Below are 16,808 nucleotides of genomic sequence, written 5' to 3' on the forward strand. Positions count from 1 at the left end.
CAGGCCTTAACCAAAGCTGTGTTAAATGTTGTATGTTTATTGAAGCTGATAGGATACATGTGGAGTTTTCTACTTGTATATTTAAAGAAACTGATGTTGCTCATCCTGCAGAGACATCCAGTATCCACAGAGACATTGGGGTTCACCAGCATGGAGCATCTTTCAAGACTTGGGCCTATGTCAATAAAATAAATTACTTCAAAGTAAAACAAAAATTATTATATGGAAAGTCACCTCACATCTCACACACACAACTCCTTTAAAAATGATAGCCTTATGGTATGTCTACACAGCATAAAAAAACTCCAAACCCAACCCTGCAGCAGCAAGTCTCAGAGCCCAGTTAACTGATTCTGGCATACTGGGCTTCCACTACAGAACTAAAAAATGGCAGTGAAGATATTCAGGGCTGGGTTGGAGCCCAGGTGCTGAGACTCGGGGGATGGAGAGGTGTCTCAGAAGCTGAGCTTCAGCCTAAGTGAGGAAGCATACATTGCTATTTTTAGCCCTGTAGCATACGTCCCATGAGCCCAACTCAGTTGGCTGTGGCTCTGAGTTTCAGTGTCATGAGTTGCTTTGGTTTTGGTTTTGATTTATTTTCAGTGTAGACATGCATTTGAATGCACTAGGTTGAGAAGATAAGGTATGTTAGCAGAACAGCTGGAGGAAAGTTGGAACTTAAAACTCTAGCTTGCTGCAATGAGGCCAACAGTTTGTGGATCAGACCCACTACTATTCTGAGTCAATAGGCAAGTTAAACTGGCTAAGGGATTATTAAATATATTTGAAGCTCATATGTTAATCTTAACATACATCTCTTCCTGACTTTCAAAGATGGATGTACATGAATGTACCACAAATGGCCAGTTAAGCACACAGCTTACCATGTTTTCACGTAACTCAACAGACAAGCACAATAGTTGTGTGATAGTTGTGTGACTGTAAAGTTGCAAACATCAAGCTGTGGAAAAAGAGGCCAGAGAAGTCACTGTTTTGTCACCTGAGGATTCTTTTACATCAGGGTAGTTCAAAACAGCCAAAAGGAGGGCTAAGGTTGTGGTCTAGGGTTTTGAGAGCTGTTACAGAATATCAAAAAACATCTATTGAATAAAAAGAAATTAGCATTCTGTTCACAACTTACCTTTATTTAATTAGAAAATTTTCACAGCCCTGGACACAGAAATCCTGTTCCTATTTATAGACCAGGTACAGCACAGGCAATGACACTGCAAGATTCCCCAAAGTGCCCTACCAAAATATCTCAATCCTGAGCTAAAGGGACTAATTCTAGGTTGAAAAGGTAAGTTAGTTTCCATGCTCACTTCACTCTTTGGCTTTGAGAGTTCCAACAAGATTGCTGCTTTGTTCCAGTCGTGGTTGTAGATTTTGTATAATGGGCTTTGTCCATGGGAAACTAGACCGAGGAAGCCAACAACCACTGGATGGCTTCAGGCATTAGATTACTGGCCTGGGCTGCATTTGCATTGGTATTCTAGAGATTAAAGGCATAATCCATTAGCAACATCCTGAGTCAATCAGTCCCCTGCAAATTGTAACTTTTCCAAAGAAATGATTATAAAATAGCTTAAATTCTGAATGTTGCATCTTGAATGTAACGATTCTCTGCCACTTACACTGTATGTTCTCTAAAAGCAGCAAAGAGTCCTGTGGCACCTTATAGACTAACAGACGTATTGGAGCATGAGCTTTCGTGAGTGAATACCCACTGCCTTCATCCAGTGAAGTGGGAATTCACCCACGAAAGCTCCTGCTCCAATACATCTGTTAGTCTATAAGGTGCCATAGGACTCTTAGTCTGGATCTGTAAAAGCAGCAAACATGATGATTTAGAATGAAAAACATTGGGAAATTTTTTTATGGGGGCAGGGGAGAAATTTGAGACCTTAGTTTATTCTCTAAAGAACAAAATTACAAAAACCATAGTTACACAATATAAATCGGCAAAAGCAAGGAAAGATTGATGATTCCTGGCAGTTAATTTAAAGTGGTATGTTAACTTGGCTTTGTTTTTAATACAATAATACTGTTTTCTGCCTAACAAAACAAAATTTGCTTATAAAATTTTGAATGCTTGATTTTTTTCCCCCCTATACTTGTGTTTACAATCAAATTTCCCCACTTTTCATTATGCAGGACAAGGATTGCAATAGATGGAAATGTGTAAAAACAGGGTATGAAAATGCACTCATAACCTTGAAACGACAATAAAAAGGGAACCTGAATGAAATATACCAACTTGTCCAATGTTTGTTTGGTATCCTGATTCTCCCAGTCTTCTATCTCAGAAACTAGGAGGCCAGCCCCTTTTATCCCTTTTTGAAGCAGGACCCAAGAGGAAAGAGGCTTAATTCCACCTGCTAGAGCTGCTGAGAGCCCTCCAAATCATAAGCCCAACCTTGAACAGATAGATAGAGTTTCCATGGCTAGCTGTTCTCACTGACATGTTTATACTATACAAGCTGTATATTCTATACAGGAGACAACAGAATAATAGTCATTGCTTTTGCCTTTAAACAAAAGATGCTGAGAGGGCTTAATAATGACAATTCATATGACTAACTTTCCAGAGAGCACTACTAACTGTTAGCTATGTACTGTACTCTTGTTTTCATGTCTCACCTTAAAACCAAAGGGCCAATTTTTGCGCTTATAACGGACTTATAAAGCCTTGCTACACAAGTTGGGCCTTAATGTAATACAACTCATGTCAAATTTAAATAGACCAATAAGTTGCATGCACTTGTATACTGTCTTGTTGATTACATCTAGCTGTTCTTCTCCCTCTCCAAACACACCTACACTTCCCCTTACGTGACCTTAGTTATTAGCTGTTTTACCTGTGACTTTAATCACTGGATAACATGTACTCTATGAAGTAGGTAAACCTGCTATCTGAATCAGGGAATACTTCTGGAACCCAAAAGCCTCACAACTACTACCCTGGGAGAAAATCCTATGAGGTAATGTCAATTAATTAAACTCAAATGTACTTAAGTGAGGAGCAACTTTAGGGCATATCAACCACAGCTGACCATTTAGACTCCAAAACCTGAGGTATCAGGAGCATCCAAGTATAGCTGCAGATGAAATCCTTCCTTTGTTGTTAAACTATCTCGAATCATCTTCATGCTCTGAAATCCATGTTTAGTTTGATCACTGCTGCTATGATGTGCCTGCAGGTGTTTTGTTTTGTGGTTTGGAACTGGGATGTAGAGAGAGAGAGGTGTGGGTTAACCATCTCTCAGTAAGGTCAGCCAGGAATAATGTCACTGCAAGTGAAATTCAAACTGTCATCTGTGGACCTACAGTTATCTTTATTTGTTGGCTGCTGGAGCCTGGGTAGCCCCTTCTGAGGAGACTCTGCAGCTGTTTCTTCATTGCTGAGTAGCACTGATTATAATTTGTTTCTTAAAAGTGCCAATTTGTTGGTTTGTTCCTCCATTCCTCTTCCTTCAGCAATAGGCACTCTCATATCATCCACAAATTAAGGCAGAGATCTCTATACACAAACGTTTTGTTGGTATTAATAAATTGGCCAGACGAATGGATAGTTGTCCAGTCAATGTATGACACATGGCAGACCTGAATTTGAATCATTGTGAGCTGCTATAGTGTGTCAACTGGAGAACAAAAAGATAAAGCAATCTATGGCTTGCTCTCAAAATATTCCTAATTGATTTGACCTCGTAGGTAGACATGCTGGTGGTGAGTGGGTTTAACGATGTGATTGTCAGGTTTTTCTAATAATGCTGATTGTTAGGTTTAGTTGTTTATGTAGTCGAATATCTATAGAAAAATGCACAATAGCATAGGTGTAAAATAAGTAGCATGTAGCAAGGTCTAGGATGTTTTTCTGAAATGTGCCTGGAAATGAAACTCTTAAGTTTTTAGAGACTAGATTGGGAGATGGGAAGATTGGGGGAGGAGGGAAGCTAACCACCTTCCCTAATCTAATTTCCTTATTTATTTTCTCAGAAACCACCACCTTCACAGATTTAACAGATTTAAAGATATTTAAATGTTCTTTGGGGCCAGTGTGGGGAGTATGGAAACCTAGTTAAAATCCTTTTAACAGATATTTGCCCTTTGCACTGTCTGGATAAGGCAGCAGTGTGAACATCAATGCCTTATTTTTAATCAGGCTTGAAAAGTCATGCTGACTGGAACAAAGCCACTGACCTCCTGTACCTCTATTAATCCTTGAAAATAACCCTAACCCTTTCCTCTCTCACCTTCTCTAACACACAGATTTTGTGTTGTTTTGAAACATGACTTAGTAGTATGGGGGACTTAGGCACCTTTCATCTGATGAACTCATAGTGCTTTATGAACATTAAGCAAGTTTCACAATATCTGTTTGGAGTAGTAAGTATAACCATTTCACAGATATGTGGGGTGAGGCACAGGGAGCTTATGTGACTTATGTCTCAATTACAAACAGATTTGGAAATGGAACCCAGGGGTTTTGAGTCCCAATCCCGCACTCTGACCACCATACACATGCTGCACATGTAGCTATAAGCACTACTGGAATGTGTTTTGCTTCAAGGTTTGTTAAAGGACCAACAAAGCACTTGGATGAGTTGCCCTGCTGAAATGCAATGCAGAAGGTATCTGTTGTATAGCTCAGTAATGTGGTCTGAAATGGTAATATCCGCTCCTACCCTCATGGATTTATTTGCGGCTTTGTCTTGTAACCCTTTGGTTTGTGTGTATAACCAGAGGGTTACACAAGACACAGGCAGTTTAGCCTTTGTCTAAATCCCTTTTTGTATTTGAGACATAAGTTCAATGACCCTTCCAGAGTCAGCTTTGAGGTCTCTCTATTTTAACATATGTAAACTGTAATCTTATGGATTTCAAAAATCTGATATTCACAGAGTATACTAACGTAAACAAGTAACTCCTTCCCAAATTTCTGAAGATCTAGGGTCACTTCTCCTTTGCTTTGTCTTGATCTTCTGCTTTTCATATCTGAATCCTGCCACCTTCTCCTTCAAAATACAATAAGGAGAACATCAACATACCTCTGACTGAAGAAGTTGGAATGATTACCTTGGATTTGTTTCACCTGTGCTAACAGGATAACTAGCTAGATTCCTGAGGCTTCCTGCTTTAAGGCCCAACTGTGTTGCAGGTTGTGTCTTCTGCATTTGCACAGACAGGTGTTAGAAAGGTGGCACATTAACAAACAATCTGCCAAGCTTCTGGTCTGTCACATTTTACAAGCAGCTTAATTTCTCCTTCCCTCAAATTGGTTGCCATGGGAGGTGATCAATCTTGCTGGGGACTTGCATTTTGCTGTAACTGATTGGAAGAAGAAATGCCATTAGCCAGAGTTAAACATGGATATATGGCTGAATTGGCTATGCTGGTGGTTCCCAGCAAGATTAGCAATGATCAGAGGAAAAGCCTCACTAACTCCCTTTGATCCCATGGATTGTTAATGAAAGCCTTCATGTCTTCTGTAAATGTTAGTACCATTTATCAAACTCAAACACGTATTTGTTGGAATTTCATTCTGGCCTGGCTCCCTGTTTGATGAGAGAGTTCCATGTAGAGGGATTATAGCTCGTTACCTCAAATTCAAACATATTACTTGAGATGACTGTTTTTCATTCTCTTGTGATGTTCATCTTCTAGTCAGCTTGATAATGCTTTTTGCAGATCAGTCCTTTTGCTACTAGGGTTCCCTTGTTTCATGCTATAATTGAGTCTGATATCTCTGTGTCATTTGTTGGAGCCTCTTTGCCTAGGTATTTGTCAGAACAGAGCCTCTTCTTTCTTTGAGCTTCTGATTTTTCCATGTTTTGCAAAACACAGAATGGTCTTTAAGTAGCTTATTCAAAAATGGCCACTGACTCAAATGGTGCCTGAAAATTCCCATGCTATGCTGTAATGCCCGTCAGTCTGCATATGCTTTTGATTAGCTGGCTGGCATGTGCACTAACAACTGAGCCAATTTGTTGTCCACAACATTTTTTTTTTTTCACAAACTGGCCACTTTTTCATAGAAACAAGTGAAAATGTAACTTCTCATATTTTGATGTAAAAATTGTATGAAGAATATTTTGAATTTTGAACATGGCATTTTAATTACAAATAAAATTGGATGAGATGTCAATAAAATTATTATAAAACCATTGCTAGAGATAACTTTATCCTTTTGAATTGAAATTCATAGGGATTTTGTTTGTTTTTTTCCCATCTGGGACCATTTTTTAAAATTTGGAACTAAGGGAGAGAAGCTCTAATTATGGGGGGGGGGGTCAAATTTCATTGAAATCACAGCCATTGTGCTAAATCTTGGTGTATAGCCTTCTGTATCCTTCATGAGCAATTCTTGCTTGCACTTCAGCTCTACATACGCTACTTTGTCATCTATGCTAGTAGTATCTATGTTCAGAAATGGGTGTCAAACACAGTTATGTCGGAATCATGATTGATAACTATTTTTTAGCATGACTACCAGTTTTACTGTCATCTAGAATAGAAAAGAATTGTTTTAACACCACCTTTCTATGGACTGTTCCACCTGGATTGTCTATTGTATTGTGTTGTAGTTAAAGACTGTTTAGAACTGCTTTAGATTTCAGCTCTGTTTTGAAAATGGTTTCAAATACAATAAAAATGCAATGTGAGGAAAGGAGTTGAGGTCTGGCTTTGCTGGGCCCTGAAGACAGTACATTGTTTCTTGGCTTTAAAGTGGACAATGCTTTCATTAAAAACCGTGTGTGTGATTTAAATATCAAACCACAACCCTTGCTGAGGAAATATAACAGAATATGTACAGGAAAACATCAGAGCTAGATAATCTATATATTTCACTCCTATTGCCAATAGCAATTGTGTATTATGGCAGGTTTTGGATGCAGAAAGAAAATTCTATATCAATAGATAATAAAATACTTGGCGGTTTTGTTGTCTTTGGCAGCTTTTTGGAAACTGCAGCCTATTTCTGTATGAAACCAAAAATGGGAGAGAAGGAAGTGTCACCTCATGCTTTCTTCAGTATTTGGCATGAATTCAGTTCTGACTTCAAAGACCTCTGGAAGAAGGAAAACAAACTTATTTTGCAAGAAAAGTAGGTGTCTTCATTTTTACAATGACTGTTAATATTCTTTCTAAAAGAATATTATTATGAGCAGTATCTCAGGGGAAAAATAACCAATGTGGGCATAAAAATACATCTAATGTCTTTCAAATAGCTTCTGATACAAACTTTTAAGGAATTTTTTTTTTTATAAATACATCCTAACAGTCTTGAAGTTTACTAATGACTAAAAATTTCTGATTGCGCTAAGTTTTTTCTGTCTTTTTCCACATGACCATGAATGATGCATTAGAGCATATAATTGATACATCACTATTGATCTAGACAATTAAATGTTGTTCACTTAAGTCCTGAAAGTCATTGAGAGGTTTTTCCTTCATATGTTAGAGTCAGTCATAGACAGGGCCTGGTATCCAGAGATGATATCTTAAAATATTTGACCTATTTTGGCAGAGGGAGACAAAAATCTAGCAAGGTCATCTCACAAAGAGAACCAAAACAAACAAAATACCTAAACTCTACCTTTTTGAGCTTTCGTGCACCATGATAGAAATAAGGCATGATCACTTTAAAAAAAGTGGCATAACTGCCCATGTCTTGTGTAACCCTCTGGTTTATGTGTATAACAGGTGCCCCTTTGTGCCGATCCACAGATGATGTAGGTCTGTTACAGCTCTCAATTAGGAAATCTTGGCTCTTTAGCTCAAGCAAGTATGTTGGCTAAGATGGTGGCTGTCACATATGCAGGAGCTTGTCCAGTCATTCTAACACCCACTTAAAAGTGGATTACATCTTATGTTAGAAGAGCTACAAAGTCTGTTGTATGCTGTATATAGTTATCATTTTTGGTAACTTGGTGAACATAAGAAAGTTGCTATGATTTAATAAATGTCAAAATAAAATGAAATTTTACAGATGTAGGCCCCAAAACAGCAAATGTTTATAGACATGCATAACTTTACACATACAAGTAATCCCAATGATTTCCACGGGAAGTTAATGAAATTACTCACATTAGCAAAATTTGTCATGTAAGCTCATATTTAGGCTGAGCATGCACAATTCCCACTGAAATTAGATTACTGAGTGGCTAAGGTCAATGGAAACTGTAGGGATCAAGCACCTAGAAAATCAGGTAGCTAAGTCACATTATTGATTTTTAAGTAAAAGGGAAAATATTTTAGAGTGAATGCCCTTTTCACAATTAAGAAAACAAAGACTAGATTCTGATTCTATTGCAAGTTTATGGAGCAAATTTTAACACAGTGCAGGTACTTACTGGATGGAGGTGCACTTCATTGTACTGTCTGTCTGAAATGATTTCATATACTTAAATCTTTCTCTTTAGTATTTAACTTCAGCCCAAGTTCATTCTGTCTCCAGTTTCCCATGCTGGAATATAGTTGCCAAAAGTTTATCTTGTGTTTCCAATTATTTTTTACAAAAAAATTTTTAAAAACATTTTTTCTTTTTCAGGTTATTGGGTTATTTTCCTTAAAACGGTGAGAACTCTTCTCACTATACATATTGTTTACTTTAGTATGAAAAAAAAAACAAAAAAAATGGGGAAGATACATTTTGACTCTATGGAGATGGAAAATGTTGAAAACACTTTTTAGATTCTCTGCTAGTCATACAAATGTTTGTTTGCTTTGTTTCTCCACATATTTTGAGGTACAGGAGAAGTTATAATGAAAACAGGACCATTAAGTGTTCACTTGCTTGTGTTTCTTATTACCTTACCCTAAATCATTATCCTTGATATTTGGCATCATATATAGTTGGTGTGGAGGAGATGATGATCTGAAAAAAAGAGTTCCGTGACTTCCCAGGGGGGAAATTAATCCAAGGCAGACAAACACCTAAGAAAGAAAGAGACCCACTTTTATGAATGTTTTTCCATTATGATTTGAGGAATGTGGAATACAGAAAATAGAACATCATGCTGAACTGACTCAGAGGTTTATTTTGTAATGTTCTGTCAGCATGGATTGAGAATTTTGGAGGTCCTGGCTTGCTTTTTCCATCCCCAGGGTACCAAGGTTAATCATAATTAATACTACTTAATTATAGTGATTTGCATCTAACTATATAACTGTTAACTAATCACACCCCAGCAGGACATGCTATAGAGACAACAGGCAAAATCTTAGAGGAAAAGATAATTTACAGAGCTGGTCAGAAATGTGAGCCTTTTCTGTTGAAAAATATCATTTTCAGCAAAACATGAGAAACCTGAAATATATTTCAAAAGAAAATCAAAATATATAGATTCTGAAATGTCATTTGCAGCTCCTCATGAGAGTTGTAGGTCACGTGTCTCATGCTCCCATTCTCCTCCATAAGGTGGACTCCCTACTCAGAGTACAGTTGTCTCACATCTTGGTGAGAAGGGAGGTGATGCATCATGGCTTTTGCATGGCCATGATGCATCATGGGAGATTATAGAAGGGAATGAGTAACCCAAATTACAACTCCTATAAGGCACCACAATGGCATTTCAGAATCTACCTATTTTTGATTTTGGGCAAATTTTTGATGAGTAATCAAATTTTCCATGGAAAGCACATACTTTTTGTGAAAACTCTAATTTAGCTGAAAACTAATATTTTTCCATCAGACAGTGTCAATGGAAATTTTCTAACTATCCATTGTAAAAATATGTTCTCTGAGGTGCCTCCAGCCAAATGACAGAATGGTTTTCTTGACCTGTTGCTGTAGCCATGTCCGGCTCTTCTTCTTCAGGAATGTTGTGAATTGAAGGCCTCTTTGTCCTGGAAGAGTAAAATGGAGAATAACCTGGGCAAGGCCTTAGAGTGGCTGAGAGTGTAACACTCCATAGTATTCCCTATTCCCTCTAAATTGCAGTAAGATTAAAATGTAGGGACATATCTACAGTTGGTGTAAACTGACAGCAAGGCTGTTTGATTTGAGGATCTGGTCTTCTGTTTCCACAGTGTGTCCCCAGGACTCTACATCTCTATGGTTCCATGACTTAAATTACTACCAAATGAATACTTTCCCGAGAGTGCATACTTTAGCTTTTAACTCAATGTGGAAACACTCTAAATCTGAAATACATTGATTTGCTTTGTGAAGATATATGCCACTCACATGCCACTGATGTTATTTTTACCTAAGAGATTGGTGCGTAGATTGCGTGCTAGGCATCTCGTGCTAATATTTTAATGGTGACATCCTGCCCCCCTTGAAGTCAATGGCAAAACTTTCATTAACTTCAGTAGGGCCAGAATTTCATGCACTGTGTTTTAAAATCACAGTGGTTGCTTCTGTGTATCTATGTTTGGTGAATCAAGTTATTTATTTTCTGTAACTAAAATCAAAGAGCAAGGTATTGTCTGTAAACATTTATGTGACAGGTCTGATAAGGTCCCCCCCCCCCCTTTTTTTTCTTTGACTGTTGCAATATAATTCTGTTGTTGGGGAAATAATTGCCAGGCTGCTGCAAAAAGGAAAGCAGTTTGATGGTGATCATATTTGTAAGAACTGTACCCCATTCTTTTGTTTGAGCCCCAAAAGATTTTCTTTGTTTAACAAGATTACACTGTGAGCAGCAATTCTGGCCTAATTTTAAGGTTATTGGTCTTCAGTAGAGAAAACAAGGGGGAGTGATAGCTTCTTATAGTAGAAATTCCTTATCCAATCTCTGTAAATGTGAGTCAAATTGTTAATGTAATAACTTACCCAAAGACCTTTCATAAATGGGTTTTTTCTAAGGTGCACTCTTATGCTACAGATGTGCCAAAAATGTGTGTGTTTAAAGAAAGCAGTCAGTAATTCTTTATTTTAAATACTTTCCAGTCTGGATTGCAGCTTGTATATTGGTTTGCCAGGCATTTATATGAAAAAGATAAACACAGCAGTGTCTAGTCTTGGTATTTCCCAGCTACCAGATGAGAAAAAACAAAGAAAAATGGCGCAAGATTAAGAACAAATTCATTTTTCTGAAGTTTTCAACTGCTTCTACTCAGTTGTGTCAGATGAAATAAAGCAGAAATGGAAAATACCAGTCACAAAGAAAATTCTACAAGACACTGCTGAATACAGTAGCAATAAAAAGAAAAATGCATCTGAAATTTACACTTAAAGCATATTTCTGTCATTAGTACTACTGGGATTTTCTTAATAGCACTGTGTTTGGTAGCAACACTTTAGTCAAGGGTAAGATGGGCATTCCATTCTAAATCACTCTGAGTTGTTTATAATATTCTCAGAAATGTTCCCTTTAGGCTGAAATTTCTTATGCTGGGTCTCAGCCTAAGAGTGATTTTTAAAAAAAAAAAAAAAGTCTAAACAAGACTCATTTAACCATTTTTTATTTACACAAATCTTTTTTTTTTTTAAAAAAAGCATGTTTTGTACTTTAAAATACTTTTGTTCTGTGCTTCATAACTAAAAATGGTTTTGTTTTGATATTCAACCTTGGCTGGTATAATCTTTTCAGAGATGCAAGAATATCATAAGCTTGCAAACAATTGGCGCCAAATTTGGCACTCGTTATGCCTGTGCAACTCCATGAACATTAGAATTTGGCTCGATTTTAAATTAACAAACTAACAAACTTTGAATGATCTTACTTTTTTCTTCCACTATATTTTTGTAATGTGCCATTAATAGACCACATGTTACATTCACATGTTATGAGCTCTGAGCATGTGTCTATCAGTATATGTTACAGCCAGACCTCGTGGATCATGTGATGGGATGCTGAAAAGTAGGTGTAATAGAAGCAGGATAGGTCACTTAGGGTATGATTAGAGCTGTGTTCAGGGATATAGCATGTTGTAGATGAAGGTGGCACATCCACTATTTGGAATCCAAATGTCTGATCTTGGTCCTGGGCACACATTTGCTGTTCAGTGTTTGGGATTAAGAATCTCAGACATCTAGATATGAAATGTTTTGTTTACAGTCAGCTATTTTATCTAGAGCTGTGCAAATAACATAGTTTTCTGTTCATTAGCAGTTTTCAAAAATTGGGAGAAAAAATCAAGTTGAACAGAAAATAATTTTTTCAGCAAATTGAAAAGCTTAAAAAAGTCATTTTGAGTCAAATGTTTTGTTAGACCTGAAGTGAAACACTTTATTACTACTTCAAATACATTTTAATCTTTTTTATTTAAATTACGTAAAAGTAAAGGATATTTTTTAAAAAAAGTTGTTTCAAATAATTTTTTTAAATATTTCCATTTAGAATTAATTTATTTTATTTTATTTGGCTGAAGCAATTTGGCAAAATCAACATGAATTTGCAACATGTTTCAGTGTCACCAAATCTGCATTTTTCACCAAAAAAATGTTTTGGTGAAAAAATTTCACACAGCTTTAATCCTGTCCCCCTTGAGCATGTCAAGCTGTAAGTATTTAACTTGTTCCTTTTAAATCAGTCTCATCAATCTCCTATTTTTTAAAATTTTCTCTGAATTCCTTCTGGTTCTCTAGATTGTCCTGGTAATGAGGTGTCCATCATTAAACACATTTTTTTTCAGACTTAGTTGCGCTTGAGCCTGATCAGAGAGAAAGGAACACTGGCTGCCTCCTCTACTATCCAAAGAAGGGAGACAGAGGGGCTAGGCAGGAACAACTGTGCCACCTAACTATAAACCTGGAACAGTCTGGAGAGGTAGGACAAGAACCTACCCAAGAACTGAAGATTGACTGGGAGGAGGGAAATCTGTGGAAGCACATTTAGAGTCTTATCTTCAGACTGAGGTGGGCAAATTCCTCAGTCTCAGAGAACAATCCCCAGAGAGTACAGACACACTTTTGTGTGGCAGTCAAATACAGAGCGAGTAAACCCTTGTGGGGTATAGTTATACACAAAGTTAGTTATTCGAATGTCTTCTATCGGTCTGGGTGGCAAAATCTGTCTTTCAAGACTAACAGAGCCAAACTCTTCTTTTTTTTTTTAATTATGTATACTCTGGCTCATGAAAGTAGCAAAGAGAGGTGAAGGCTTTCAGACCTTATTTTAAGTTTAAAAAAATAAATAAAAGGAAAAACTCGACATTTTAAAATGCCAGTATCACTGGAGCAGGGTTAGAGCCTAATTAAAACCTGCTAGCCTTGCCACTAAACCTGGAGAGGCGTTGTTTATAATCCCGCTTCCCTTTTTTGAGTGGCAGAGTAGGCACAGAAGCTCCTTTCTCTCTACTGCTCAGAGTACTGCTGCAACCTCTTCTGACAATCACTCATGCCCCAGATAGCCCCACCCCTTGCAAATTTGTAGGAGTCTATCTGAACATGGGGAAGAGCTCGTGCTTGCACAGAAGAAGACAAAAGGAGAGGAACAGTTCAGGACTCTTAAATGTGTGTGTGGGAAAACTGATTGGTGCATATTTATGAAATGGGGTGTCAGCTAATAGAAATACACTTTGACTGAGTCTCAGCTGTAGGGAAGAGGAGGTTATAAACTAGATCTACATCATTATTGTAAAGTTCTAACATTTTCCACCTCTCAGTAAGTATGAGTACTTCATTTCACTGACTCCATCCAACCTTTTAACTCCCATGCTAAATCTTTGACATTTTAAAAATAATCTGTAACCCCCTAAATTTACTCTTCATTTGACTCTAAAAGTTGCCCATTCCCATAAGAATAGCAGCTAAACTGGCACTTGGCATGTCACCTTGTATATCTAGATGAAAGGGTATCAGAGGGGTAGCCGTGTTAGTCTGGATCTGTAAAAGGGAGATTCCTGGCCAACATGTCTCCGCAGCTCATTGATCTCACCCTGCAGAAAGACTGGTATGTCTCCCTACAGATTCCCCAGCAGGATGATTTAAAACTTGCAGCTGAGCAATTTAATGTCTGGCATTAGATATCTATGCATTGCAGAGTAAGACGCATACTGGTAATCTGCCACTATTGCTTGCAAAGAAGGGCATTAAATCTCCTAGCACGAGCTATATCCTCCCAAAGTAATTTAAGGGATCTTTTGTTAACCCTTATAATAAGAGCCAGTAAATTAGACCTGAGCATGAGAGATCTGGGAACATGGAACTATTCACTAAGTAAAGAATGGGGAAGTAAGGGGAGAATCAGAGGGTGAAAAATGTTTATAGTAAGTCTTCAATGTGTCATTCCTATGATAATGAAGATTAGTAGCATTGCCTAGCAATGCCACATTTCAAAATGAATGTAAAATTAGCTGATGTAGGATGTAAGGAAATGCTGGTCATCTGTCCTGAAGGTAGCCTTGCTTCAGTCTTACTGAAAGTAATGGGAAATGGTGACCACTTTGACTAAGGACAAAATTCATGAATTTGCTAGTATAAATCAGGAGGTATAGAAACATTTTGTGTGTGTGTATGTGTATATATGTATATGTATATGTATAAGAGATACTTGTAATAAAATCACAAGAGTTGGCAATTCTGCTGCTTTTTCAGTACCCTATGAGTTGCTGTACATGGGCACAATTTGGTGACTTAAGGATGGGATTTCCTTTAATTTTAAAAGTGTTGCCTTTTTGAACTTTGGATGTGACAGTGTATTTGTGCAGATATTTTTCTCTATATATGGTTGGACACCATGGTTATTACACAATTGGCCTTTCTCTTGTTGCATAGCAGAGTAAGACAAAATCCCTAGACACCAGGATCTTCGTCCCAAGTTATCCTGAGTGAAATTCATAAGTTCTGTCCCACAGGAAATTCTAATGTTTCAACATTTGTCATCCTAAATCAGGAGAAAAAATGCAATATTGAAATATTTCATGGAGTGAAGTATTCAAAAAATGTAAATTTAGGAAATGTCGAAATGAAACATTTCTACACTTTCAATCAAAATGAACATTTCAACATTCTGCAATCAAAATGTTTGATTTTGGTTTATATTAACTTGAAATGCTTCTAAGTTCAACATTAAACTGCATTTCCTATTGTGGTGCTTCGCCTCATGGGTGCTCTTATTTGGATACCTGATGCCTCCATTCTTCCCTATGGGCCAGACTAGCTGGTCGGATTACATCTCCCATGATGCACACAAAGTCACTTTCATGCCTTGATGTCCCATGATGCTTGATTGTAAGGAAGTCCATTCTCCAATGTGAGAGATGTTGTCCTCCACAGAGCCCAGACAATAGGAGAGAACGGGGGCCCAAATTACAGCTTTAATAAGGCTATGCACCATGATCCGGAAAAATGTTTCACATCAGTTCTGAGCTGAACAGTTCAAAACTAAATATTCCTGTTTGGGTGGAACCTGTCCAAAATGAAAAATTTCATTTAGATTTTTCAGCCAGAAATTTTACAGAAACTGCATTTTTGTCAGAAAAACATTCCAGCAGAAAATTTCTGATCAGCTCCAGTATCAAGATTTGCAGAGTGCCAAGGACTTCTAGTACTGAAATGGATCCAAAGGCCATTCAATACTCAAGATTAAAATGGGAGTAATATTAGAAGCAAGAGGAAGACCAAGGACAGGGTAGACCCATTACTCAATGAGTGCAGGGGGAACAATAACAGCAAACATGGAAATGGCAGAGATGCTTAATGGCTTCTCTGTTTCAGGAAAAAGAACTAGGAGTACTTGTGGCACCTTAGAGACTAATGAATTTATTTGAGCATAAGCATAAGCTTTTGTGGGCTAAAGATACATGCACTGGAAACTGTAGTAGGAAGATAGATATACACAAAGAGAACATGAAAAAATGGGTGTTGCCATACCAACTCTGAGACTAATCAATTAAGGTGGGCTATTATCAGCAGGAGAAAAAAAACTTTTGTAGTGATGATCAGGATGGCCTATTTCCAACAGCTGATAAGAAAGTGTGAGTAACAGTATGGGAAAAATTAGCATGGGGAAATAGTTTTTAGTTTGTGTAATGACTCATCCACTCCCAGTCCTTATTCAAGCCTAATTTAATGCTGTTCATTTTGCAAATGAATTCCAGTTCTGCAGTTTCTCACTGGAGTCTGTTTTTGACTCTTTTTGTTGAAAAATTGTGACTTTTAGGTGTGTATTTGAGTGACCAGGGCAGCTGAAGTGTTCTCCGACTGGTTTTTGAATGTTATAACTCTTGACGTCTGATTTTGTGTCTATTTATTCTTTTGCATAGAAACTGTCTGGTTTGGCCAATGTACATGGCAGAGAGGCATTGCTGGCACATGATGGCATATATCACATTGGTGGATGTGCAGATGAATGAGCCTCTGATAGTGTGGCTAATGTGATTAGGTCCTATGATGATGTCTTCTGAATATATATATGGACAGAGTTGGCCATGGGCTTTGTTGCAAAGATAGATTCCTGGGTTTGTGTTTTATTGTGTGGTGTATGGTTGATGGTGAGTATTTGCTTTAGGTTGGGGGGCTATCTGTAAGCGAGGTCTGGCCTGTCTCCCGAGGTCTGGCCTGTCTCCCAAGGTCTGTGAGAGTGAGGGATCGTCCTTCAGGATAGATTGTAGATCCTTGATGATGTGCTGAAGAGGTTTTAGTTGGGGGCTGAAGGTGATGGCTAGTGGCATTCTGTTACTTTCTTAGTTGGGCCTTGTAACCGGGCGTGACTCACCCCTGCGGCGGTTCCTGCTGGTCACTCCTGAGAATTAGCTTGAATTTTCAGCTGGAGCGCCCTCTGCAGGCTGGTGATCCGCCTTCCAGCTTCTGCTACTGGCCCCGTGTCCCTCCCTGGACCCCGGTGCTCCTTCTATGTGGGGTTCTGCCCCCTGGCAGTAACTCCTTTCTCTTAGGGGTTTCCCCCTCCTGGGAA

General features: G+C 37.9%; 1 protein-coding gene across 1 annotated transcript in view; it reads left to right on the top strand.

Moving 5' to 3' along the window:
• Positions 1–16,808, top strand: part of FMN2 (formin 2) — a 238,261-nt gene that overhangs the window by 203,854 nt on the left and 17,599 nt on the right. The window contains exon 16 of the mRNA XM_075064186.1: positions 6,956–7,105. Coding sequence (XP_074920287.1) covers positions 6,956–7,105 — 150 coding nt within the window. The remainder of the gene's footprint in view (positions 1–6,955; positions 7,106–16,808) is intronic.

The sequence above is a fragment of the Chelonoidis abingdonii genome, chromosome 3 (genome assembly GCF_003597395.2).
Source record: "Chelonoidis abingdonii isolate Lonesome George chromosome 3, CheloAbing_2.0, whole genome shotgun sequence".
Lineage (NCBI taxonomy): Eukaryota > Metazoa > Chordata > Testudines > Testudinidae > Chelonoidis > Chelonoidis abingdonii.